Here is a 27269-nt window from a genome sequence, read left to right as displayed (position 1 = left end):
TGAGTGTGACTTGGCTTAGGGGGGCAGTGTGGGGTCCGTCAGATGCCTGCCCATGGCTGGCTCTATTCACTCCTAAAGATCCTCAGCTCAGCAAAAACTGCCACCTGACTTTGCCAGAAAAGCCCACTTTACAGCTGAGAATGCTGAGGGCCAGGGCACAGCCAGTGCCACCCAGCCCCAAAGAACCAGCAGCACAACCTGGCCAGTGTTCGACCTTTATTAGGAAGTGAGGTGGGGAGGAGGGCCTGCACTGGTGCCTGCTCCCTGTCGGTGACCCCCATTAGGAGTTAAGGCTCCAAGCAGCAAGTTAGAGGAAGGTGCCTGGCTGAAATAGCCAAGACCTGGAGGTGGCCCCCAGAATCAGCCCAGCTGGGTGTGTTGGCCTAGGTGAGGCTGGTGTTAGAGCTGCTGGTGGCACTGCCTCGCTTCTGCAGGCAGCGCACAGAGCTGGGGACCTGTAGGCCTGTCATCACCTGGAAGCTGCCACACCAGACCTGGGGAATAGGGAAGGGAATGAAGAGGCTCACCAGCAAAGCCAGGACCCAGGGCCACCCCCTCCCAGGCCATGGAGGGACCCTTACTGTGAAAGCAGGCAGCAGTGGCTGTGTGAACTTGGCCTTGAAGGTGTGCAGCAGCTGTTTGGTGCGGGCGTTGTAGAAGGACAGGAGGCCTGGGTGGAGGGCAGAGGGACATGGGACCAGTAAGAAGGATTGCAGCAGAGAGACCAGACAGGCAGAGGTGGCTGGAAATGCCAGCTGGGGCCCAGGGTCACCTTGGTGGAAGTCGCAGTGCACGCCCAGGCAGTCAGGCACGGGGGCATCCAGCACCTTGGCCTTGTTGGCATGCTTGGCGGTGAAGCTGACCTGCAGCCAGTTGTTGACGTGCAGACACCAGGACGCAGCTGTCTTGCCTAGCTGCTCGAAGCGGCCGAGGCTGCGGTAGGCCACCCCCACGCCAAACGCCTTGCTGTCTGGCTCATAGTGCACCTCCCAGTAATGTTCTCCACCATCGATCAGCGTGTCCCCTGTGGGGCAGGGTAGGCAGTGGGGACTGGGTAGAATAGGGTCTCAGGTGCTCTTCCCCAAAGGGGCAGCCACTTAGGTAGGCACTCCCCAGACCATAGCTACTCCGTCCAGATATTCCTCGGTCCCCAGTTATTCCTTCCAGGTATTCCCCAGGATTCATCAACTCCCTCCAGATAGTATGTCCAGATTGTCTCCAAGCTTCCACTAGTCCTTTCAGATTCTCTGCAAGTCCAAGCTACTCCTTGCAGATGCTTCCAGGCTTTAGAAACTTCCCTCAGCTCCTCCCCACGTTCAGTTACTCCTCAACCCTCAATACTCCCCAGGGACTAGATAATCCCCAAGCCCTTGCCCCTGGCACACTCCAAGTGTTCCCGCGTGCCTCACGTCCCACTGGAGTCCAGGTTCTCCCCAGGGCTCCAGACACTTTCCTGTTGCTTCTGAAACTACGTTCTTCCCAGACTCCCAACTCACTCCTGGTGGAGACCAGGTTCTTCCAGGCCTCACTTTCCCTGGGGTCAAGACACCCTCCAGATGTCAGCTGAATTCAGGGTCCACATCCCTTCCAGACCCCAGATCTGGATTCTTGCCATCTCGGTTACTCCCCAATCCAGCTATTTCTGAGTTTCAGCCTCTCCGCACACCCCTGCCCCGCCCTGACCCCAGCTCCTCTCCACCTGAGCGCTCAGCTCCGCCCCAGACACAGGACTAACCCCCAGATACATTTCTTCTCCAGGCCTGCTCTTCCCTGCCCTCAGCTACTCTCTTGATCACACATAGTCTAGGCTCCTCCCAGGACTTAGACAGCTAGACACCCCCACACTTCCCCCTGCTGCCTCTCCGAACCCCAGCTCAGGATAATTCCAGACGCTTTCCAGAAAATCCAGATCCTCTACAGAACCTTAACTTCTCCTCAGGCTTTAGCTTATCCCCACTACCTAGCTACTCCCAACCTTCCTCTACCCTCAACCCCCGGATATTGCCGACCACACCGACTTCTTCGAACCTCAGCCTCTTTTTCCAGTCCTTTTCTGGACAGTGGCAATTTCCCTGAACTCCACTTCCTTCATGGATTCTAGCTCCTCCTTCACAGGATCTGATCACGCCTGTGGTGCCAGCCTCTTCTCCAATCCTAGCTATTCACTCAACTCAGACACCAGCTACTCGCACTGGCTCTTCTGCGCATCCTTAGCCTTGCTTCAGCTCCTCTACAAACCCAGCTGCTCTACAGGCAATCATTCTTTCTAGCTACTTCTCAAATCCCAGCTACTCCCCAAGTAAGCTATTTGACAGACCCCAGGAAATCCCTCATGAAGCTCCTGACCAGCCACTCCCCCGTCTAGAGCCTCTTTCCTCAGCTCCAAACCTCTGGCTCCCCCTAATAATCACCTCTCCCCTCCCCACACCTTCCTACTCCCCCAGCACTACAACAACCTATTACTGAGACCATTCCCAGAGCAGCTTCGCGGGTGGCCGCCTCAGTTCCCCAGCCAAGGGCGTCCTCTCCCACAGCCCACCATCGAGCCCTGATCACAGAGCCCCACTCTCCTCCCAACTCCGCCCCTCCTTACCCAGCACCGTGTAGGACTCGGCGGTGAAGCGGTCCCGTCCCCCACGACCGGACGGTATCCTTTTGGGAGACGGAGTACCTCTGCGGGTGACAGGGAGGGGAGGGTTCAGTTCAGCCCTCACCCCCCCATAGGAGCCCTTCTCTGGTCTGCCCCAGCCACTGCGGGCTTTTTGTCAGTCCTTGACAGTACCTGGGTCTTTTCATACACTGGGCACCTCATGTCTGTGTCCTTTCTCATCTGGAAAACTCCCATTCAACCATCAATACCCAGTTCAAAGTCCCCTCTCCCGTGACTCATAGTTTTGGCTCCAGCTGCATGTCCCTCCCTCCACCCCAGCCTTGACTACACTGGGTTGTGTGTTCATGCCCATCATGATCTGCTCCACCAGACACTCAGGAAGGGGAGGGGGAGGGCTACCTGGCTGGGGAGTTGACGGGAGACGCCGTCCGCCCCTTGCCATCTTTCTCGCGAGCCTTGATATCCTGCACCTTCCCGCCCATGGCGTCCCACTCCACGGAGAGATCATCCACCCGCAGGTTCTGGTGGGATGTGGATGCATCCAGGCGGAACATGAACGCTGGGGCCGGGCAGACGTGGGAGTCACAGAGATGGGGAAACCCGAGAGACACAGAGAGTCAGACAGACAGTGACCAAGACAGACCATGACAGGGATAGAGAACAGAAAGAGACAAACAGACCAAAGCAGAGACAGACAGACAGACAAAGTCTCAGAGACAGACAGAGGTAGAGACAACAGGCGGAAAGACACCAAGAGACGTAGATGAGGAAAAACGGAGGGGCAGACCACAGAGGCAGAGGAGTAAAGGCCAAGGGCTTGTTGCCTAAAGGTTTCCCAGGTCTGGGGCCATTTTCAAGCCACCCCTGCTGCCCTGTGCTTCTGTTGGGGATTATTCCCAGAAAAGGGGCTGGTCTCCAGCACGTCAGAGGAAACTTTGACTGCAGAAGGACTTCCTATTAGGGCAAAAGGGTCACTGTGGGAGGCTAAGAAATCTGTCCTTGCTACTGATAATACCCTCTCCAACTCTATAGAGTATTTTCCCATTTTTTGGAAGAGAGAGAGAGGGAGTGAGTGTGTGTGTGTGTGTGTGTGTGTGTGTGTGTGTGTAAAAACCATCAGGTATAAAGTGAAAGCCAAGGACAAAAGCAGGTCTATACTAGACACTCAGGCTGAGGAATTCTACTGTGGACTAAGCTCTGAGCTTCCTGGCAGCTGGGGCAAAAGGGCTACAAAACCCTGATCAGAAGATTCTTATTTTACACCAGGCCCTGGGGCCCCAGGAGTGAAAGGTTATAGAGTCACAGCCAAGGTAGGTGTGGGAGCCAGTCACCTGGTGTCTCCAGAGTCACCGGCTCGGAGAATTCGCCTGCAACTGCCTTATTACAGGCCTTCACACGGAAATTCATGTACTTCATGTCAAACTTGAGACCTAGGAGACAACAGAGGGAATCTTAGCATCATACAGACTGAGCAATAGTTAGTCGTCCCTGTGTCCCACTGCTCATTCTAAGGAGCACCTTGCAAACGGCATCTTATCCCTGAAAAACCTTGCCCACGTACACCTGTGGGGCTGTGGATTACTTCAATCTGCCCCCAACCCAGACTTGCTAATCAGAATGTTTTATGACTGAATCATAGTGATTCGTTTAGGCACACAACCCAAACTGGCCAGTCAGAATCTTTTCTAGGACTTTGGTTGGTATTATGGGGAGTGGAGCAGCTCTTTTCTCTGGGCTGGCCAGCTCCAAGGAAGTACCTCCTGGGAAAATTTGCCAACGTACTTGGCAAGCCTCTGAGAATGCAGGCCCCAGGGCTAACAAGCGCAAGGACCAGAAATGACCCAAGTCATTTGCTGGAACCCCTGGATCTAGCCATGCCTGGTTACTTATTAAAGATTTCCCCTACTACTAGGACATATCTCACCCTCCCTTTCTGTCCTTCCTATTAGTTTATTCTCATCATCTTAAAAAATAAAAAGCATCCCTGGCTGGTGTGGCTCAGTGGATTGAGCGCTGGCATGCGAACCAAAAAGTTGCTGATTCGATTCCCAGTCAGGGCACATTGATTGGGTTGCAGGCCAGGTCCCCAGTTGGGGGCACATGAGAGGCAACTGACTGATGTATCTTTTGCACATAAATGTTTCTCTCCCTCCCTTTCTCTTTCCCTTCCCCTCTCTCTAAAAATAAATGAATAAAATCTTAAAAAAATAAAAAGCAGCTACCGAGCTATCTTCCTCCTGAAGTTGACCCTCTTCGGAGAGCTTAGGGACACCCCCCCTCCCCACCCCCCCGCTCCTTCACTCCGTCTCCCTCCTCTGGCCTTGTCAGTCCCACCTTGCGGGACCTCCTCGCTGGCCACTCTTACCCTCCTGGAACACTCTTTCCTTGGCAGCCATGGCACTGCCCTGTCCTACCTGCCCCTTCTGGGTGCTCCCCCTTGGTCTTCTTTGCAGGCTCATCCTTCACAGTCTGAGACCCTTGCTCAGCTCACTGTCCCTTTCTTATCCCTCAGGCACCATCCATCCACCCACAGCCCAACCTCTAGCGCCAACCACAAGTCCAGTTGCCTCCTGAGCATCCCCCGCAGGATGCCCATTCTCGGGGTATACCAAACGGCACAGCACTCAGCACCCCCTGCTCTTACCACTCCTATAGCTCCCGTTGCCCTTGGGGCAAAGGCCCCCATTCCTCCTCACTGCAGATACTATTCTCTCTGCACACTTAACTAGTTCCAGACACAAAAGCTCAGTGCTCTGGCCTCTGAGCCCCAATCAGGCTGCTCCTCTGCCTGAAAGGCTGTTCTCTACCCCCTCCCCCTTCTTTGGGCCTCAGCTGGGCTGCCACCTCCTGGGAGTCCCTTCTCTGAATTCAGCAGTTTGCTCAGCAGCGCCATCTACTGCCCCAGAGCTAGGACTACCACCCAGAAGACGGTTTCAAACAGTGCAACTCGGTCTAGACTCACTGCATGTCTCAGTTTCCTATTCTGCAAACCAGCAATTGTATTCCCCATGCTGAACAGGGCTCCCATGAGGAGGAAATGGGTCTTTCCAAATAATCAACGAGATAGTAGGTTGGTTGCAAATAATCACATAGGTTATATCCATAGGTGAGCACATTCATATACAGTGGTAGCTCGGTACTCAACGTTATTTCACTGTGGAACTTGTGATGAGTGCCTAAACCAAAAAGTAACAAAACCAACTCACACAAGTTCTAGCAAGTGCGACGAGTCCCGAGCAAGTGCTGAGTGCTAGAACATCTTTTTCCTCACCAAAATGCGACAAGTACAGTGTTCAATGAGTTCTGAAGCCAATGAGTAGTGAGGTATGACCGTATGTCCTTAATACCGCACACCTTTTAATAGATTCAACTTCCCACCCTGAGGAACTAACTCATTAGGAATTCTGAAAAAGGCAAGAGGGTGTGGCTAAAGAAAGGATGCATCAGAAAGCATATGACAGAGCAGATCTATACCTTGATTGTGGTGGTAGTGACAATTTATTATATGTGGGGTAAAATTGCATATGGGATTACACACGCACACACCAATGAGGGCATGTGAAGCTGGTCAAATGTGTATCAACGCTGCGGAATGTAGCCGCATCAGTTTCCTGGTCTGATATTGAACTACAGCTGTGTAAGCCACCGCTCCTAGAGAAACTGGGACACACCCCGACAGTGGACTATTATTTAGCCTTAAAAGAGGAAGGAAATTCTGACACCTGCTACAACATGAGCGAGCCTGGGAGACATGTTCAATGAAATAAGCCATTCACAGAAGGATAAACATTGTATGATTCTACTCATGAGAGGTACTTATAGTAGTAAAAATCATAGGAACAAGTAGTCGAATGGTGGGAGCCAGGTGCTAGGGGAGGAAAAGCAAGAGTTAGTGTTTAATGGGGACAGTTTCCATTTTGCAAGATGAGAAAGTTCTGGAGACGGATGGTGGTGATGGCTACACAGCATTGTGAATGTGCTTAATGCCACTGAACTGTATACTCCACAAATGGTTCAGATGGTAAATATTATGTTACATGTATTTTACCATAATAAAAAAGATTGAGGGGAAAATGGGGTGTGTTTATTTTGATTCCCACGCAAAGGATAAGCCAATAGCTTCTCAGTCCCTTTGGCAGGCTGGTGGCTTTTCTTTCCTGCAATTAGCACACTCATTATTAACCATGTATGCTAATTACAGACAAGGAACAGGCTGATTACAGCCCAAGAGCTGTGGTGCTAGTTATCTTGTCAGCAAGGCGCTCCCCACCCTTGAGGGTTGCCCTGGCTCAGGCAGCTTCAGCAGCTCATTAGGGACCCCAGACTTTCCTCCATTAGACCCTCCCCTAACCAGATGGGGGGATTCCCTGAAGCTTTCTGCTTTTCGGTAACTGCCAAGGAAATCCCCAAATGCTGAGAGGGTGGCCCCAGAGCGCCAGCTCTGTGAGGGGCGGGATTTTTGTCTGCTCTCTCACTAATGCAAGGACAGTGTGTGGTGCAATGCAGTCACTCAAAAAACTAGAATGAATGAATGAATGAATGAATGCATGCATGCTGGGGAGTGGAAATAAGATGCAGATAGAGGGTACCTTCTCCTCATGCCTTAGTTCCTTCATCTGTAATACAGTGATATGCCTGTCTGTTACATGTGGGTAAAATGCTTAGCACACAGTGAGCCTTCAATAAATGGTACGGTGGCTGTCATCCATATCCTTTGCATTATTATTACCTCCTGCTACGCCTGATCATCCCAGCCAGGCTGTTCTCACACCCCATGAGTTCTGGGGATCATCCCCTACCCTCCAGCTGGCTGATGGGGGAATGGGAGCCAGGAGGCGCTGAGCAGCACAGGGGCCTTGGCAGCCAGGCTGAGCTCCCCTCACCGGTCAGAGTGTACTCCGTCTGCCGGATGCCCTCCACAACCATCCAGGGCTGGTCCTCCTTGAGACGGGGTGGGCCCTCAAAGTTTGTCCGCCGGTACTCCAGCACGTAGTGGTCAATCTTGCTGTCCTCTTCTGGCATGCGCCACACCAGGGTCACACAGTTGTCTGCCACCAGGGACTCAGCCAGGTCAATCACAGGGGCGCTGGGGACTGATCAGGACAGAGGGGAGAGGGGGTCAGGGTCCGGCATCATGGTGCAGGGACAGGCCTTGCTGAGCCTGCTCACTTCACAGACTTCTTTGGGTGTGTATCCCACACTTGGTAGGGACCCCTCCGAGTTCTGGAGTCTGGGAGTGCAGCCTTGTCAGGGTTCCACCAGAGGGTGGGGGGTGGGCAGAGCTTTCTCAGGGTTCAACCAACAAATGGCTGGGCCTTTTTAGGATTCCATTTGGAGGCAGAACATTTCCATACTTCATTACCACCTAGGGGCGTGGCCTTCATGGAACTCTGCCACTGGTGGGTGGGGCTTTTCAGGGCTCTAACAAGGGAGCAGGGCTTCCTTAGGTCCACCCAGGGGTGTGGCCTCTTCATGGGGTGGAGCTTCCTCTTGGCCCCACCCATAAGGCATTCTTGGGGTTCCCACACCTGGCTGTCAGCCTTACTCCAGGCCTTGTCTCAGGGCCTCCCAGACTGTCCAGCTGTTTCTCTGAAACCCTGGTGAGTGCCCCTCTTACCGGGCAGGAACTTGAGTGCCTGCAGCATCCTCCTCTCCTGTGCAAAGTCCACCATGAGGTGACTCATGTTGTCGCTGACCTTGGCTTTCAATGACAGCCGGAAGGCGGGGGCCATTGTCACACTGCAGGGAAGGAGGTGGAGGCAGCCTGGAGGCAGGCATTTCAGGGGGCCCAGGCCTGGTCCTCTGAGGTGTGGGGGGGCCCCCTCCCCCTTGTTTTGGTCCAATGGTCTGGGCCAAAGGACCCTCACCTGGATGTTCCCACCTTCACACCAGGGGAGGGGCTAGATCCAGTATCTTACCCATCTTTGAGTTGCTTGGCAGCCTAAAAAGAGGGACAGAATAAAATTCAAAGAATTGTCTCAGCTGAATTAGAAAGCCACTGTACGGACAGGAAGACTGAGGCCCATGTGGCAGCCATTTGCCAAAGCCCCTCAGCATTGGGGCAGAAACCCTTGGCTGTGCCCTGAAAAGATAGGCTCCCACCCCTACCCCCGCCTCCTGCCCCGTGCCCAGAACATACAGTGGGCAGATTTAGCAAATAAAAACACAGGACACCCAGTTAATTTGCATTTTAGATAAACAATGAATGATTTTTTAGTATATGTATGTTCTATCCTATATTTATAACATACATGTACAATAAGTCCTCAATTAATGTCCTCAACAGGTTCTTAAAAACTGTGACGTTAAGTAAAATGACATGTAATAAAATCAACTTTATCATAGGCTAATTGATATACACATTCCTACAGTCTCTTTCTGGTCACAAAAAAGTCCCCAAACTTCTAAATAAGGACCCCAAACACTTCCAATATTAAACATTGAACTCAGATTGAGACAATGTGGACACACCAATTCACCTCCTGTGCACCTTTGGGATGTGGGAGGAAACCGGAGTCCCTGGAGAAAACCCACGCAGACACGCGGAAAACGTGCAAACTCCGCACAGACAGCGGCCCCGGCCAGGAACCAATTTTTTTTCCTCATCAGCGTTATAACAAAATGACATTGAATGAAATAACATTATTCCAAGACCTGCTGTATTAAATACTGCATGGGATATATTACACTAAAAATGTATTCATTGTTAAATTTGTCAGGTAAATAATTATTTTAGTATAAATATGGCCCATGCAACATTTGGCAAAGACTTACACTAAACATTTTCATGGGATATACGTATACTAAAAAAATTATTCGTTGTTAAATTTGAACTTCAGATTAACAACGAATTTTTTTTTAGTATAAGTATGTCCCAAACATCACAAGAGACATACTTATACTAAATATTCACACGGGCCAAACTTTACTGAAAAAAAAAAATTACTCATGGTGGATATGAAATGCAAATTTCACTGGATGTCCTGCATTTTGACTGGCAGCCCTACCAGTATGGCTCCTGAGGCCCCACCTGAGGAAAGTCCTCGCTGTCTGTGGCCTGTAGGGTCTGGTTGGCCGTCTCCAGAAGCTCCTCGGAGCTCTCCAGGGCCCGAGTGCAGGCAGCCAGCTGGTTCTGCGGGCGGCACGGCACTGAGGGAGGAGGCACCTCACCCCAGCGCATCAAACACTCCCAGGCCTCCCCACTGCCTTTGGGATCCCGGGTACCACATCCTTCTGCAACTCCAGATGGAAGAGGGAGGCTGGAGAAAGGTTGGGTGTTGCTCCTGGCGGGATATCGGAATCACCTGGGGATCCCTTCCTGGAAAAACTGCCATGCCCAGGCCACACCTGAGCCCCAGGGCCCACATCCCCTGGGGCCAGGGATCTGGGATGTTAGGAAGTTGCCCAGGAGGCTTCAATGCAGCCCCAGCGACCCCAGCTTGGAGTCGGAGATCCCACAGGAGCCATGGGGCAGGGGGAGGGGTCGTCATCCGATCTGGGGGACCAGTGGGAAGGGCTGTGAAATTGGAATTGTTGGGCGAGGACAGAAGGGAGGAACAACCAGATGTGGGGGGCGGTGGCTGTGGCAACGGAGAGGACGGTGGTGCATGGGACAGGGGGTTAAGAGGGAGAACAGGTGGGTGGGGAATTGATGGGTCATGGCCAGGGAGGGGACAGGCAATTGACCAGGGAAAGAGGAGGTGAGGACAACATTAGGGTGTCTGGCTCTGGACACTGGGGACATTTGGGGGCATCTCCAAGAAGGCGCACAGAAAAAGGAACAGGTTTGGATAGAGACGTGAGGCCAACTGGGCTCTGTTGAATCTCTGGGGTGCAGTGGGGATGGCATCTGGGCAGGGGTCTGGGGGAGTCCCCCAAAACGCATACCTGCAGCTCGTAGGTTCGGCTGGCCCGGTCCTGCTTTATCTTCATAAGCATCCCCTCCTTCAGCTCCTCCAGGAGGGAGAACAGGGACTGGAACTCCGCCTCCAGGTCCTCCTGCACCTTGGCTGAGTTTGCCTTGGAGAGATGGGCAGGTCTGAACAGCCAGGACTGGCTAAAGCCCACGCTCAGATGGGGAAACTGAGGCCAGAACATAGCAGCCAGGCCCCGAGTCCCATAGGCATCAATAGCAATCGGCTGGTTCCTAGGGCTGCCCCCTCCCTCCCTTCCAGCCACTGCCCTTACCTCCATGTTCAGCAGCATCTGCTTGAGGGAGTAGATAAAGCTCTGAATCTCTTCATTCTTCACAGCCAGTGTGGTGATGATCTTCCGCAGAGCCTCCTGCCCCCACAGAAGCGCACACACGCAGGGCCAGTAAGCCCCTGCGCCTGGCCCAGCTCGCCCACCTGGGGCTCCCCACTCCCATCTCCAGGGATCCAGAGAGATGTGGGCGCCAATGAACTTGGGCACCCACCACGAGGCAGGCCCTGGGTGAAGTTCTGGTCCTACTGTCCTTCACCCACTAGGTGCTTCCTAGGCGGACGCCCATTTTATAGGAGAGGAAACTGAGGCACAGAGAGCCTCTCAGGAAGGAAGAGGCCCCAGGCTGGAGCACAAAGCCTTCAGCCTATATCCTGAGGGCGGGGCGTGATTCGGAGTGGGGGGCTGGCTTTGGGAAAGAATACCCCGGAGGAAAATGATGGCTGCAGATAATGGGCTAACCTGGGGAAGGGGCGGCCCTTGGGAAAGGTATCAACAAGGAGAAAGGAGGAAGCTTAAGAGAAGGGGGGCCACAGAGCCCAGGTAGGTGGGGAGGGGGATGGTCTGTCTGGAGGCGAGGACGACAGGAAGGAATGCCGGTTGGGAAGGAGGAGGCGTGGGAGGATCCTGCTGGGGCCTGTAGCTCTGACCGAGGCCTCGGAAGGGTCTGCTTTCTGGGGCCGCAGGGTCAGTGGAGTCACCTGTGAGGTGGGGCGCCCTCGGGGGCGGGGCGGGGACCAGGACACCTGGACTGCAGTCCAGACTGAAGGCGTGGGGGATGGGGTTAAGGTTGGGTCCGGAATACTGGGCAGAAGTGTGGGGCGTGGAAGGGACGCGTCTGAACCCAGGCTAAGATGATGGAGGGTCTGGGCGAATGCGGGGAGGGATATGTCCCCAGTGAGGGGCTATACTGGGCCGGGTTGCGGTAGGGGTGGGGCCTCCGCAGCAGAGCGGCTGGGGGCGGGGAGGACGCTGCGGCATCCTCTGGTCCCCTCTCCTTGGGTACCCCCTAGGCGGGTCATTTCGCGCCCCGCCCTGGTCTTACCCTCTGGTCCTCCATGGCAGCAAGACCAGCTCGGGCCGGCCCGGCCCGCGGGCCCCGCTTGCTCTTCTAGTGCCCAAGCTGCCTTTGCCGCTGCCGGGAGCCAATGGCCCGCCGAGCCCTCGCCGCCGCTACCGCGCCCCCCTTCAGCGCTCCATCACTGGCCGCAGCGCGCAGGTGCGCCTCCTGCGCGGCACGCTGGGAAATGTAGTTCCGCCCTGGGGTCTCCGAGAGCCAGGACACCCCCAACTCCCACCCCCGAGCCTGGTACGTACCAGGCTACATCGGTATTTGGTAGTGATGGCTGAACTGGAGAGAGCTTGGAGTTGGGAGACAGGATACCTAGGCTCGACCCCAGGCCCTGCCTTGTGACCTACAACCCGTTCAAGTCCTCCTGTGCCTCAGTCTACCCATTTGATCACCCACACTGCTGCTCAAACTGGAATTCTACCACGCAACCCCTCCCCCCGAGATCTGGCCCCTGGCTAGGCACAACCTTGCATTTACTGAAAAGCCAGGACCTTTGCCCAAGCGGACATTTAGCCTGTCAATGGCTTCTTTCCCGGCCGGCACCACAACTGAACATCCCACCAAGCCCAAGTCCCCTAAGTCTTCTGCAGAAGCCTACCTGCCCACCCAGAATCCACAGGGCTAGGAATAGGTCTGTCTTCCCCCATCGGCCTTGGATTGACTCTATACACAATCTGTAGCATCGCTCCTCATCAGAGGGTAGGGGAAAATGAAGCTTGAAAAAGTCCAAAGGAGGGGGAAGGACTAGGCAGGAGTAGGCTGGGAGGCTGTGTTTGTTTGCTGGGAAGGTGTGGGCAGAGAGCCACCCCAGGGGCTTCCCTGCAGTCGATTAAAAAAACAATTCTGCAAAGAACACAGGCCCTATTTCCTTCTGGGTGAGAAAGGAGGTCATACTGTGGTTGAGGCCTAGGGGTCTGCCCCCTCCCCCCGGGGAGCACTGCTGGCCCCGGGGGTGACAGGTGCACAGCTGGGAGGAAGTCCAGAGCTTCTGAACCCCCTCAATTGAGCCCTCAAAGGTCTCTCCAGGCCATGGGGTCTGCTGTGGGACCCGAAGCCCTCAGCAGAAATCCATGCTTCTGACCCTCAAAGGAAAACATCTTGGGGAAAAATAATTGAGACTAGATTCTGCTATTCCATCTTCCACTGCTCCCCTTCCCCACCACTGCATCACCTACCCTGCCAATGACCCCCAGGCCAGATGTGTTTATATAAAGGGTTCTAGAAGCCCTTTACTGGGGTTTCTAGGACACATTCCCACTCACATATGCATACTGCATTTCATACTAAAAAAAAAAAAAACCTTTGGGAAACTGAGGCAAAAGGAGGCTGGAAGTGGAGCCCTACCCAGCACTGGCCGCCAGACATGCTGTCTGATCCAGGTGTCATGTCTGCCTCTGTTCCTGGGGTAGAGATTGCGGAAGGAAGCCTGTGGGATGGAAGGGGTAGAGGGTACCAGCCAGAAGAGGAGGCCGTGCTGGGGCAGGAACGGGGTCCGTGGGCATGGCGCTGGTCGGCCTGGTGCAGTCCTGTGGTGAGCACTCGGGCCTCTTTCCCTTCTGCACTCCCTTCTGCTGTCCATCACTCCAGCTCTCTGGCCCTCCCATTCAGAGCCCCTCTAAACCTTAGTCTCTCCGCTCTGCCAAATAGGGCCCATCTCTCTTTGATACTAGGAATCTTAGGAGACTTGAAGGGGTCTAGCAGGGGTCCTCTCAGAGGGGGCTCCTGGGATAAAATTCAAACTATGACTTGCATTTCAGCCTTGCATGACCTGGCCCCACTGGCCTCTCTCACCTCCACATCATCCCCTCTGCGTTCCCTCCCTCCCTTGACTAACCTGCTGGCTTGTGTTTCTTTTTTTTTTCCCAGCACACCAAGCTTGATCCCACTTCTGGGCCTTTGTACATGCTGTTCCCTCTGCCTGAAATACTCTTCCCTGGATCTTGTCTCTCTAGTGTCAGCTGCGATGTGTCTCAAATGACAGGAGCTTAACATAAAGTCATCCCCTCTGGGGGCTCTATAAGGTGCCAAAAGCAAACTCTTCTTTCCTACTCAGCCCTCCTCTCCTCTCAGTGCCCCACATCTTGGTAAAAAGCCACCACTATTCACAGTTAGGCACACAGTGTCTCGGGCTAAAACCTTGGAGCTTGCCATCATCCCCCCTTGCTTCTCTTCCAATTTAGTTCTTCTTGCAGTTCTCCTGGGAGTCGCACTCAAAATCTGTTCAGAGCCTGACCACTTCTCTCCAGGGTCTGGCCCCCACTGCTGCTCGCCTGGATCTTCATCACCTGGGTCCTTATCTCTTCTGCTGGCTGCCTCTGACCCCGCCCACCCCTTAGTCTGTTCTCACTGCACAGTCAGGGTGATCTTTTCAAAACCTAAATTGGCCCTGGCTGGTGTGGCTCAATGGATTGAGTGTCAGCCAGGGGACCAGAAAGTCACTGTTTCGATTCCCAGTCAGGGCACATGCCTGGGTCAGGGACTGGGTCTCTGGTTGGGGGCGTGTGAGAGGCAACCAATCAATGTATCTCTCACACATCGGTGTTACTCTCCCTCTTTCTCGCTTCCTTCCCCTCTCTAAAAATAAATAAAGTCTTAAAAAAAAAACCACCTTAAATTGGACCATGCTTCCTTCCTGCTCTACTAAAGTCCCATCAGTCAGATGAAAAACTAACTGCACCCCTTTCCCCATCTGCCCCTCCCCACCCCGACAAAACTCCACTGCCCGCTGACCTCTCTGATCGTAACCGCCCCACGCCACCCCCGCTACAGTCACACAGGCTTCCTTGCTGTTCCTCCAACTCATCAAGCACAGTCCAGCCTCAGGACCTTTTCACAGACTGTTCCCTCTACTTGGAACACTTTTCCTCCCTATCTTCCTTCCCAAGACTGGCTGCTTTTTACCATTCAGCCCTCCCTGGTGAGGTCATCCTTGACCGCCCCTGATAAGTAGATTCTCACTTCATCTTTATCCGCTGTTGCCACTCCCTGTTCCTTTCCTCCACCAAGACTCTCATTTCACGACTTTCTGTGTCTCTCTCTGCCTCACACCGTCAGCTCTACCGTGTCCAGAACTGGGCCCTGCACACGCAAAGTGATGTTTGTGTGGCTAAGAGCTAGGAATGTACTAAAGTCCATCTTGAAACTTCACAAGGGCTGAGAGAGTTCTACCCATTTCACAGAGGAGACCATTGAACCTCAGCAAGCAGAAGTGAGCTTGCAAAAGATCACACAGTCAGCAAACTCTTAACTTCTTACTGCCTCACTCCACTGAGCTTGCTCTGGGAGTAACACACACACACACACACACACACACACACACACACACAAGCAAGGCCTCACTCACCCCTTCTGTCTCCCAGCCCTGCAAGGAGCCGCAGGACTAAACATGCAACAGGGGCCCAAGTCGCTGCAGGTGAGGCAGGACAGCTAGGTGACCTTGACCTGTCAGGCAGTGCAATGTCAGGCCTGGGAGCAGCTTCATGTCGAATGGGCCAAGGACGGTGTTGCCTTGTGCCCACCATGCATCAGTAACAGCAACCTCAGCCTGGAGATCTGTGGGCCACAGGGCTGCTCTTTGGGTTGCCGCCCGCATTCTCACCCTCCTTGCAGAACCATGTGAGCCTCAACAACAGTGGGAACTACCTGTGCTGGGCAACCAGGGCGATTCCTGAGTTGGTGCAAGCCAAGGGCAACGGAGCAAGCTCCTAGTGGAGGCAGTATGAGAGCAAGTGGGGAGACGAGGCAGGGACTTGGAACTTCCAGAATCTTAAGACTCTCAAATCTCAAACAGCTAGAAACATAAACTGTAAATTCAAATCAGACTCTTAGGAACAGAAATCCTGCAAATGCAAGAACATCACATTCTAGATCACAGAACCAAAGTCGTGCTTGAACCTATAACTGTAGACCAGGGATCCAGCAAACTTTTTCTGTAAAGGGCCACATAGTAAATATTTTCTTTCTGTGAACCGGTGGTCTCTTTTGCAACTACTTTGCTCTGCCCCTGTAGCATGAAAGTCTCTGTAGAGAGCAGCAGGTGAATGGGCAGGGCTGGGTTCTGATAAAACTCTTGTCTGAAGAAGGAGGCAGTGAGCCATATTTGATCCACACTTTGTACATTTTGCTGAACCCAATTCCAGAGTATCACAATCATAAAGACTTTTGAGTACATGTAATTCAGGAGCTGTTATTTAAAGCAATTCCAGAATCTTTGTTTTTTAATACATCATTAAAGCATGCCCTACATACAGAGGAATGCACGGTTCAATGGATGTTATTCCAGCTTATGTAACAAATTACTGTACTCTAGGTGGTTTATAAACAACTGAAATTTATTTCTCATAGTTCTGGAGGCTGCACGTCTAAGATCAAAGTACCAGCATTGTCATGTTCTGGCGAAGAACCTCTTCCTGGTTCATAGGCAGCATCTTCTCACTCTGTCCTTACATAGCAGAAGGGGCGAGGGACTCTCTAGGGTCTCTCTCATAAGGGCACCTATCCCACTCACGGGGGTCCCACCCTCATGATCTCATCACCTCCAAAGGTCCCACTCACGATATGGGGCCTTTTGGTGGTTAGGATTCAACAAATGCATATGGTAGGGGAGACATATTCAGACCATGGCAATGGATTTGCATAGCCAGAGCCACCCACACACCCAGCACCCAGCTCAAGAAATACATTTCCAGCCTCCTAGAGACTATGCTCACAGTGCTTCACAGCTAGTCCTTCCCACCACAACACTATCCTAAATTATAGCAGCATAGATCCATTTGGCTGGTTTTCCATTTTATTTAAATGGAATCACACAGTATATTCTCTTTTGCATCTGACTTCTTTTACTCCACATGCCTGGAAGATTCACCCATATCAGTGCATGTAGAAGAGGCTTGTTCTTTTTCCTTGCAGCAGAGTATTCCAACGTGTGACTCCACTGCCATTTATCAGCCTAATTTCCTAATGCTGGGCATTTGGGCAGCTCTGGGTTTTGGCTACAATGAACAAGGCTGCAGCGAACAATCTAGAATGTGTCTTCTGATCAACATATGTACCCCTTTCTGTTGTACCTAGGACAATTCTAGAATCACGAACCACAAAATAGAAACTTGACATTCTAGAATCCTAGGGCCATAAAATCCTTGGCTCTTAGAAATACAGTATATGCAGAGTGGTGAACACACAATGTACAGATGATGTATTATAGAATTATACACCTGAAACTTATATAATTTTATTAACATCACCCCAATAAATTCAATAAAAATGTTTTGAAAAGTAGAAAAAAAAAAGATCTATAGCATATGTTCTCAATGGGCACACCACTCTTAAGGAGGCAAAAACTGGTTCTTGGGGAGAAAAGAAGATCTTACTCCTTCTATATATCAAGCATAGATATGTATAATACAAAAAACAGATTTACAGTATATCTATGGTATTAAAATTCTATGGGGGAACAAATTAAAATTTTTAAAAAGTCTCCTTAGGGGAGTGACAATAAAAATTGGCTGAAAAACACTGAAATAAGGGAGTGAATGATTCTAGAACCTTAGAACTGCAGTATCTTAATCACTTTAAATAGATAGGCTCTTAGAACTTTGCCATTTCAGAGTAAGAGCAGAGAATTCTAGAATCCAGAAGTGAAAGTCACCGACTCTCAAAGCTGAAAGGAACTCCCCAGATCAGCTAAGCCAGCTGCCCCGGTTTACAGAGGAGAAAGCTGGGGCCCAGGGAGGGTCAAGACGTGTCCAGTGACACGCAAGCCAGTGATGCAGACACTTTCTCTCAAGCCTGACTCACACGCCCCCCTCACTCTACATAATACCCATTTATGGATCAAACCCTGAGCAGGGGCAGGGGACCCAAGCTAACTCAGACAGGTCTCCCAGTCTCAGTGGCTCCTGGTGGCTTTGGGCACATGCCCCGCCCATCGGGCAGAGTGAAGCACCACCCTGGGTCCCAGCCCCAAGGGATGCCCACTGCTCTCCAGCCGGCAGGCCCCGCCCACTGCCCGCCTCCAGGGTGGTATGCTATGGCTGTCCTGCCAACCTCCACCCCTCCAGTGAGGAGGGGCCAATTACCAATTAGTGACTCCAGGCTGCGAGTTGTTTGAAGCTTCGAGGGAGCCGGTGGGCATGGGTCCAGCTCCACACAGTTGGCTTTCCCACCCCCAGACAGCTGCTTCGCAGTCCCCAGGGATTGCTGCCAACGTTAGAACGTGAAGATGAACGGGTTGAGGGTGCTGGGCTTCAGTTGCAGCAGAAGGAACCCTTGGCTGGGGTTCATGTCAGTTATAGACCTGGAAGCTTGTCCCCACCCCGCCATTCACTTGCTGTGTGATCTTGGGCAAGTAATTGGACCCCTTGTGATTAGGGTGATGGATGGAGGTCACGGTGAGGTGACTGCAGCTCTTGACCAGGATGATGGAGCACATGAGGAAAAAAAAAACCCAGTTGGCAATTATTCCACAATAATTGCCACAAGATGGGAATGTTAGCCTCATTTTTCAGAAGAGGAAGGAGACTTGGAGCAAGCACCTGCCCAAACTCACACAGCATGGCAGGTACAGGCACTCTGAGGTGCCACATAGGGTTCCCATGTGACCCTGAAGGATAAAGGAGGCTGGATGGGAAGATGAGCTAGAGGCTTCTCTGTCGGTGGCCCCGCCACCGATGGAACCAGATCTCTGGCTTCCCAGGTGAGCCTCGCCAGTCCTTCCTCCTATCCCACTCCTGCCCCTCTGTTCCCCCGCCCTCGCCCTTTCACCCCCGGATTCTTTATGCTGCCGCTGGCTGGGGAGCATTATCATCGAGCTGGGCACCTGGCTGTGGGGCCGCAGCTGTGGGGGCACAAAGACGCAGGCAGCAGCAGATGGCGCCTGAGGCAGCAGCGGATGGTGCCAGTCCATCCACTGGCCACCTCTCCTCCTTGTGGCGGAGTGAGGAACTGCAGCTGATGACAGAGATGGATTGTGTCCCTATCTACCCTTCTGGAGGGAGGGAGGTTGGGGCTGACAAAAAGAGGGGAGTAGATGGAGAAGGCTGCCCACTACATCCATGCTTTTCAGAAGCAGAGACGAGGCCCCCAGAAGTGGGCTGAAAAAAGCCAGGATCTCTTAAGAGACTGTCTCTTCTTTGCCTTTGTCGTCTCCCCTCCACAGGTAACGTCCTTTACAGCAACATCCTATACCGGCCCAGGGGGCCCCCAAAAGACTGAGTCATGGCTTATGGAGGGGAAGGTGCTGCACATCCCCAGGGAGGACCAGCAGGGCCATGGCTTCCATTCCATCTCGGTTCTCCACCCCCCACCACTCAGTAGCATCTGGCCCCCAAACCTTGCCCCCGCCCCAGGTCCAGTCACCCCATTTCTACAGGCAAATCTCTCCTGGCCCAGGCTCCACTGGACGTCCAAGATCAGGAGTGTTCCCTGAAACTGAGAGAGGCATCAGAACCCCTGGAGACTCAGAGAGGCCCCTCCAGTGGCTATGTGAAGATGGCTGGGCCGGGTATGCTCTCCCTCCTGGGAGCAGGCCCATGCCTTTCCCTCCTCCCCTCTCGCCCCACAGGCGTGCATCTCCTAAACACTAAGGGGCCCATGAGACTTGCAACCAGGGGAGCAATGGGCAGCAGACGCTCCTCCCAGGCTAACCCCCTGAACCTGTCTCCACAGCCCCCTTTTCTCTGACTTCTCAGTGAGCCAAAGCAACCCCACCTGGGCTCTCCTGTTGCTTCCTCTACCCTAAGCTCTTCCTTGTTTCACTGTCCCCAGCTTTAACAAAGTCAAGGGAAAAAAAAGAGAGATGTTTGATTGCAGGGGTGTCAGGGCGTCCAGCAGCCCACTCTGAGACCCATCTTCGTCTCTTTGACAGTGGGCCTCTCCCTTGCCCATCAGAACACCCTGTAAAGGGACATGAAGAAAGCAAAGCCAGACTTTGTGGCAATTGGGGGTGCTAAAGACATGTGAGAGGTTATCTGGGGTCCCAGGGCCCCCAGAGATGGCTGGAGAGGTCCACTGTGGCAAGAGGGCTGTGACAACTCACCAGCTTCCCCCTCTTATCCTTGGAGGGACATGTTCAATTAGCAGAGAAGGGATGCCCCCAGCCTCCAAATGGTGCCTGAGCTGGAAGTCCCCTCGCCAGCTGGTACCTCCCCCTAGGCACGCTTGGGGATGGGGGGCGAGGAGGGAGATCGGACTCCCTGGCATTTATCAGCATCTGGGGTCTCCTGCCTGACAGTCACCTTGAAGTGACACCAGCCGGGCTGGCTCCCCTCCCCCACCTCTGCTGTTTCCATGGGGACAGATGTCCTTTGAGCCGCAGCATCAGGCCTCAGCTGCCCGCCCTCACGTGGAGGAGGGGCTGGGTGGGCGGGGCTGGCCTGAGAGCCCTCTCTCCATTTCTCCATCATTATCTGCGGGTTTGCACTGTCTACAGCTTTTCTGAGTTTTGGTCCCTCCCTGAGAGCAATTCAGGCTCCAACCCCAGCTCTGACCCCAAAATGAGGAGCTGAGGATGCCCTTCTCCCTCCAAGAGTCAATCTTTTTCATCCTTCCTAGGGGCTGGGATCCCGGCCTCCCAGAAAGGACGCTTGAAATACGTAATAACTTATTTATTTTCCAGGACAGAGTAGGACTTTCAGACACAATCCCAGACCCTAGAACCCAGCAGGGGACTGAGAGGGCAGCCCTAATGAAGACCCAGGGCCTGGAAGGGTAGGAAGCCTTTCCCTTGGGACTTGAAAGACCTCCAGCGTTTGCAGCCAGTGAATCTCAGGCTCACGGAGCAGGGCAAGGGGCAGAGGCTGCAGGGCAGGGGCTCTGGGTGACCACGGGGTAGAGCAGGGCCAGGTGCTCAGCGCCCTGCACGGGCAGTGGGCGTGAGCTGTAATGGAGCACCAGCTCGGGCACGCTGGCGAAGGGGCCGCTGTGCTGACCCAGCACCAGCTGGTTCTCTCGGGTCCGTGCAAACTTCAGATGCAGGAAACCCTGGCTGCTTCTGGAAAACGAGGTCACAGGGGGCCTTGAGCACTCGAGACAGACTCCAGCATGCTCTCCAGCCCTGAAGTCACCCCCTCATGGCCCCTGGGAGCGGGGTGGGGTGCGGGGCTGGTATCTCCAAATATTTCTGGTAAACAGCCAGTTGGTGCCAAAGTGTTGGCTTGCTCCACGCAGCAGAAATGTCTTCTATGCTTGTCCCCTATCAAGGCAGGCTGGAGACCCTGCCAGAGGACAGTCCCTCCCCTAGAACACAAACTGCACTTTCTCTCCCAACCTTCTGATCCCTCCTGGCCTTCCTACTAGTTAACCCCCAGTCTGGGGTTCCTTTCCTTTCTCCCTCTCTCTGGTGGGTGGAATAATGGAGAACGTGGGGATCATTTTATCAACATCATTATTATGAGTCAAGTACTTCCTGTTTCTGGGGCACTATTTTCAACATTTTTTCATATTTTTTCCATTTAATCATTGCAGTATCACTGTGAAGTTGATGCTATTATCCTCCTTTCATAAATGAGGAAACCAAAGCTCAGAGAGGTTGAGCAATTTAGCTTTGGTCACACAGCTAGAAAGTGGTAGAGGCTGGATTTGAACCTGCCTCCAAAGCCCTCTTCAACCTTGGCCTTTTAGGAATCTCACACTCAGATGCCTAGTAGAATCTTAGGAGTGTTGTATAATCAGACACACTTGGACTCTTAGGCAGAGAAGCACGTAGAACCAGGGTCTCAAACTCAGATGCCTACAGGGCCATTCAGATTCTGGCCCCAGACAGACACAGAGAAATATGCTTTAATTTTTGGATTAGGGGAGTCCAAGGAAAGCTGGCATCTGGTTCCCCGTCTCACCCAAGTCCTGGATCTACTGTATGGCTTCCACTCCATCTTCTTGCATACCTACCATGACAGGGAGTTCATTCTCAGTAGGAACCTTGCCTGTGGTCTTCCTGGAAACCCCACTCACAGGTCCCATAAGTACCATCCATTGGCCTGGAAGCCCAGCCCCACTGGCTGCTGGAGCGACATCCCTCGGCTCCCACTGAATAAACCCCAAAACCTGATGCATGCAGTCCTGTGACCTTCTGTCCCTCGAGGAGGCTGGGGTCTCACCTGAGGGACAGGGAGCAGTCCTGGGGGCTGGTCTCACTGAGCCGCACAAGGTAGCTGCCTTCCTTGCAGAGCAAGAGGAGGTTCTCGGCATCTGCCCGGCTCAAAGGGCCATGAAACCACCTGGGGTGTGGGGGCAGATGTCTCAGGAAGGGTGACCCCCCTTCAAACACAACCCGGGGTCTGGTGCAGGCACAGCTGGTTAAAGGACTTTTGACCTCCAGGCAATCAAAAAAAAAAAAGACCTTGAGTTTCTCAAGAGGAGCCTGGTTTCCGCAGGGAGGCAGCTGAGCCCAGGCCACTGTGGAGCTGTTCCCACCAATCCAGCAGTTACTCCTGGCGCTGATCTCAGCCCCCCTGGGGCTGGGTAATTCAGCCCCCTGCCTAATCCCCCAACTTGAATCACTTGTGTATCACTTTCATGAGATTGCCACAGCCTGCATCCCCACCCACCTGTACTATCCTTGACTTAGTATTTTCCTTTAACACGCTCAAAGAGAGGTGGCAGTTGTGAGCAAGGTGTCAGAGACAGGTGAGCATCAGGGACTTCGTGGTTGTTTGTATGGAAAGAAAATTGAAGAGAATAAACTTCTCACCCTGCAATTCAGGGTTAATTAGCCAGGTATTGCCCACCTACAAGCTTTGGGAATGGCCGTGATAAATAGCCTCAGGGCTGGGATGGGGCAGCACAGGGCTCAGGGAGTCCCTCAAGGACTCCTAGGCTGGGGGGACACAGGGAAGACCCAAACCCTTCCAGCTTGTGTGCCTCACCCCAGCCCAAAGTTGGGGCCCCCTCAAAATCCTCTTCTTTCCGGTTCTACCCCAGTCCTGTCCTGGGGGTGAGGATGATTTCTGCCTCTTTGTTCCCAGGCTTATAAGCTCCACTCAAGTGAAGGGAGGAAATTCCCTTTTACTCTGTTTGAGCTAGGTACCTTCTTGGGGGTTTTAAGCCCAAGGCTCAGTTAAGTTAAGTGACTTGCTCAAGGTCACACAGCCAGGGAATACAGAGCAGGGATTTGAATCCAGAATCTGATGCCAGAGGAAAGTGAGACTCCACCTGATCTGCTTTGCACCTAACTGCGTGGAGGGGACACAGCAAGGGCTGGTGCCCAATGAAGATTACTTGAAGAAATGAATGACTGAATGAATAGATTAAGTTCTTCCAGCCCCACCCTAGTCCAGGGAATCTGTAGCTGGAATGGGGCTGGGAGAGATTCCACCCAGCTCTTTCATGTTCGGTTTCCTGACTCACGGCTGTTTCTCCAAGGGCAACGCAGGGTCCACGCGCTCTGCGGGATGGGGACTTCTGGGCGGGGGCCTCCGGAGCTCCTTGGCTGAGCCTGGGGTCCTTTCCCACTCTGGACTGTCAAACTGCACTGGAGGGAGAGGGTTAGAGAGCAAAGGTTTAAGTCCAACCAGGGAGGGGGGAATGGGGGTAAGCCAATGGAATCTCAGTAGAAAGGAGGTACCAATGGAATCCAGAAGAGGAGGGTTGGGTTTATGGCTGGGGCAGAATTGGTATAGGACCAACCAATTGGCTTTCAGAAGAAAGCAGGGGAGGCCATCATCCGTAAGTCAGGTGTCACAGATGGGCAGAACAGCTCCATGGGTGACAAATCAGGGAGCAGTAGGCATGGCTAGAGTGGTGGGTTGGAAGTTCTGCCCCATTCCAGGCAAATCATGGAACTAGAAAACAACCCCCAATACACAGACAAGTAAACTGAGGCACCGAGCCCAGATTCCCCTCCTGCTCATACAACATATGTGGAAAAGCTGGGTTCACACGACTCTTCCTGATCCAAGCTATTTTATTTCTTGAAGCAGACCTATTGTTACTGCTTTCATAGAAGCAAAAACTGAGATTCAGAGACTTGTCCAAACTTACCCAAGTCTACCTGGTAACAGCTAGTAAGAAAAACTACCCTCTCCCCAACAACACCTATGCAGTTTGAGCACTTTATAGCACTCAATTTCCAAGCACCAATTCAGTAGGTATCATAAGGCTCCCCATTTTACAGGTAAGGAAACTGAGACACAGGGAGATAAGATGATTTGCCCAAGTAAGTGACAGAAACCCAGATCTAGTCTAACACCAGGGCCTTTCCCTGCACTATACTGAGCAGAATGAGTAGCTTCTACTGCACTCTAAGAGGTGTTTCTGTTTCCAAGGAAGATAGTTTCTTCTGGGAAGAGAAATTTATGACTATCAGTCATTCACACTTTAGTGAAAACTAAAATGGTTGATAATTGGGGTCTACTTTGTAAGTCGAAACAGGGGATGGGACCAGGGCAGGAGCTAGAGGGACTCAGGCACTTAGACATCCGGGTCTGGGTTGGAGAAGCACCTGCAAATGCCTTGGAGATGTGGTCTTTCTTCCACTCCCAGGGCTGGTCATACTCATCCGCTGGCCGTTCATCTTCCTGGGGCAGCCGGCTCTGTCGAGGCTTCTGCCCTGAAGGAGGTCTGTCTCCTGGCTCCCCATCCTGCTCCTCATAGGGAGTGTCATACAGCTGCACTGCCCTGAAAGGCAGTTCTGGGAGACCAAGGGCATTGGTCAGGTCCCACTCCCACCTGGGCCCCTGTAATCCTCCCCCAAGGTCTGCTCACTCACCGCTCACGACCCGCTGGGCATCATAGGGTTCCATGTAGCCATCATCTGGGGGTGGCGGATGAGGCTGGGCATCAAAGGGGTCGGAGTACTCGGTGTCAGCTTCCGACTGGGGAGAGAAGGAAAGGAGGGGTACAGGCTGAGGGAGAGCAAGCCTGGCTCTGGATACGCCCTGCTGGGTGAGGGTCCCCCCTCTGCCTTGCCCTCTCTGGGCCATCTGACACATCCCCTCCCAGCCGTTCTCTTTGTGTGCGTGTGGGTGGGCGGGGGTTGGAAGTCTACCACCCACAGATGTTTACAAGCAGATGCCAGCTTCCCCTGCTCTCTTCCTTCATGCTGCTCTGATCCTCCCCTATTGAGACTCTCTCACTTCCCTCCTTCAGTAATTTTAATGTTTATCAGCTGCTAGCATTGTTTTAAATGCTTTACATATATTGTCATATCAATCCTCAGTAAGCACATTATTTACATTTTACAGCTGAGGAAACCAAGGCCCAGAGAGGGTAAGTGACTTGCTCAAGGTCACAGAGCTAGGAAGAGGCAGGATGTGATTCCAGGCTCTCTGAGTCCCTGTTTCCTCCTCCCTTTCTATGTGCCATCAGTCAAACACAGCCTCTCCTAACCCTCCCCAAATCCTTCCAGCCTCCACTGAGGGATTGCAGAGATCCTTTAAGAAAAATACTACAAAAAGCATGGGCATTGGAGGCAGGACTGGGGATACAGCCATGTGACCTCAGCAAGTTGCTTCTCTTCTTTCCTGTGAGCCTCAGTTTCCAATTCTCTGAAATGGGAATAATAACAGAGGGAGTTCAAAGAGCAGCGGTAAGGGTAAGGATGTGTTAGTGCCCAGCGGGGGGGTGAACCCCTCAGATCTGCTTTATGAAGATCCCTCCAGCTGCGAAGAGAAAGGGAAGCTGGGGGAAGGAAACTGGAGAGGAAAGTCAGGGAGGGGAGGACAGGAGGACAAAGCAGGGCGGTCAGAGAGGTAGGTGTGACCAGCACTGTGCATTGACAAGGGACAGATCAAACTTCACCCAGCAGTCAAGGACTGGGGAGTGTCCAGCTGGCACCCTGGCCTGTCTCTGGGGCCACACATTAAACGTGCTCCCCAGAGTCTAGGGGCCCAGCCTGGCCCTCCTCACCCAGTCCCCTGAGGCCACCCAGCTTCCCACACTCAGCCACGCACCTCTGCCCCTGCACTGCCCAGCAAGACCTTGGTTCTGGCCACGTCTGCCATGTCGGCTGTCTCCACCTTGATGAGTCGGTGCTTGGGAGAGTCATACTTGGAGTCCCCTGACCCCGTGGGGTCTGGCTCCAGGCGGCTGTCCGCGTCCTCATAAGGGTCCTCGAAGTCCAGGTTCTTCTGCTCCAGGTAGGCCCGCAGGATGTCGCTTTCCGTGTAGTCGGGAGTGGGTGGCTGCGGAGGGGGCCTCCGGCCACCAAAGCTCAGGTAGTCCCGTAGCCACTTGGCCATTTGGGCCCGCGTCACCCCAAACCTGGCTACTGTCAGAGGAGGACCCACATGCCCTCTTCCGGGCCCCCTTCCTCTGTAGAGCCCCCAGGGAGGAGGAGGAGGGGTGGAGAAGAGAGGAGGAGGAGGAGGAGGAGGAGGAGGAAGGGGGGAGTAAGAGAAGGAGGAGGATCAGGTGTGCCCCTTGGCTGGGCTCAGGAAAGGGTAAAAAGGGGAGGAAAAGGAGGAGACAGAGGAGGGAGGAGGCGCAAGATCCCACCTTATCCCGGCTCTGAAGGAACCGCGCGAAAAGGGGTGGCCTCGCAGCGCACCGAACGCTGTCCGCGCGGCCGTCCGGCCAGGGCGAGGGGCAGCCACGGACGCGCGCGGAGTTTCCGCGGGCAGCGAGGTCTCCGTGTGCAACTGGACCACCAGCCGCCGCCGGGAAGCTCCGGGATCCCTTCCGGGGGTTCAGGGGTCGAGGAAAGCGCCTCCTGCGGACGCCCCCAGCCCTGGCTCAGCCCAGATCCCTGGGTTCTCAGGGCAGCGGGCGGGCTCCCCTGGGACGCGGGCGCCCCGCCCAAAGTTGGGCCGCCGGGGCCGCGACCCGCGACCCCGCTGCGGAGCGTCCTCCGTGGCGCTCCCCTCCGCTCCGGGGGAGCCACAACCCTCCGGCCCCCAGCCCTGCCGCCGCGATCCGGCCCCAGCCACCGGCACAAAGGGAAATAAAACCTCCTGCAATCCCCCTTCACGTTTTCGAAGCGACTTTACCCGCCGCCGCCGGCGCGCGGCCCGGGGCGGGACCGTGGGGAGGGGGCGCGCAGGCGGACGCCCCAGACCCCACCGGCCTCCGGCCGTGTCCGGGGCAGCAGCGTCAAGGCTTCTCCGCCTCCCCCTCCGCGGCTTTCCCCACTCACTGCCCTCCTCCTGCGTCCCCCCTCGGAGGTGACTGAGACCTTCAGCTGTTCTGGGGAGGGAGGGGACCCGCTGCCCACGAAGGAAGGGGGGATCAGAGGCCGCGGCAGCTGGACACTGACCCGGCGGGCCGAGGCTTGCGGGCGGGAGCGAGCGAGGAGCGCGGGAGCAGGGAGCCGGTCGGGCTGACCTTCAGGAGTGCGAGAGGTGCAGCGGAGGGGTGGGAACAGGGAGGGAGGGAGGTGGAAATTGGCCAGGAAAGGGGGGGCTGGACTGGACCACGGGACGGGGCAAATTGACCAGCAGAGGGGGTGAGAGT

At 53.9% G+C, this 27269-nt stretch overlaps 2 protein-coding genes across 4 annotated transcripts; both read right to left on the bottom strand.

The window, feature by feature from the left end:
- Positions 1 to 203: 203 nt before the first annotated feature.
- On the bottom strand, positions 204 to 11920 carry FSD1 (fibronectin type III and SPRY domain containing 1). 2 transcript variants are annotated; one of them, XM_054582878.1, is made up of 13 exons: positions 11859 to 11920; positions 10799 to 10894; positions 10499 to 10630; positions 9642 to 9743; positions 8530 to 8552; positions 8229 to 8350; positions 7495 to 7704; positions 3943 to 4041; positions 3011 to 3170; positions 2594 to 2673; positions 773 to 1024; positions 582 to 670; positions 204 to 494 (listed from the first exon to the last, which is right to left on the bottom strand). In XM_054582878.1, the coding sequence occupies exons 1-13, from the start codon at positions 11871 to 11873 to the stop codon at positions 384 to 386; spliced, it is 1491 nt and encodes a 496-aa protein (XP_054438853.1). In that variant the 5' UTR covers positions 11874 to 11920; the 3' UTR covers positions 204 to 383. The 2 variants fall into 2 exon arrangements, with proteins under 2 accessions (XP_054438853.1, XP_054438855.1); XM_054582880.1 differs by having other exon boundaries at positions 341 to 494; positions 864 to 1024.
- Positions 11921 to 20529: 8609 nt separating this feature from the next.
- Positions 20530 to 26473, bottom strand: SHD (Src homology 2 domain containing transforming protein D). 2 transcript variants are annotated; one of them, XM_054582876.1, is made up of 6 exons: positions 25772 to 26473; positions 24589 to 24694; positions 24322 to 24510; positions 23229 to 23352; positions 21980 to 22099; positions 20530 to 20874 (listed from the first exon to the last, which is right to left on the bottom strand). In XM_054582876.1, the coding sequence occupies exons 1-6, from the start codon at positions 26057 to 26059 to the stop codon at positions 20655 to 20657; spliced, it is 1047 nt and encodes a 348-aa protein (XP_054438851.1). In that variant the 5' UTR covers positions 26060 to 26473; the 3' UTR covers positions 20530 to 20654. The 2 variants fall into 2 exon arrangements, with proteins under 2 accessions (XP_054438851.1, XP_054438852.1); XM_054582877.1 differs by lacking the exon at positions 21980 to 22099.
- Between the last annotated feature and the right edge of the window lie 796 nt (positions 26474 to 27269).

Source organism: Pteronotus mesoamericanus, unplaced genomic scaffold (assembly GCF_021234165.1).
Source record: "Pteronotus mesoamericanus isolate MK-2021 breed Mesoamerican mustached bat unplaced genomic scaffold, CSHL_Meso_final contig_726, whole genome shotgun sequence".
In the NCBI taxonomy this organism is placed as follows: domain Eukaryota; kingdom Metazoa; phylum Chordata; class Mammalia; order Chiroptera; family Mormoopidae; genus Pteronotus; species Pteronotus mesoamericanus.
Note: the sequence above shows the minus strand (reverse complement) of the source record. Positions and strands in the feature narration are given on the sequence as shown.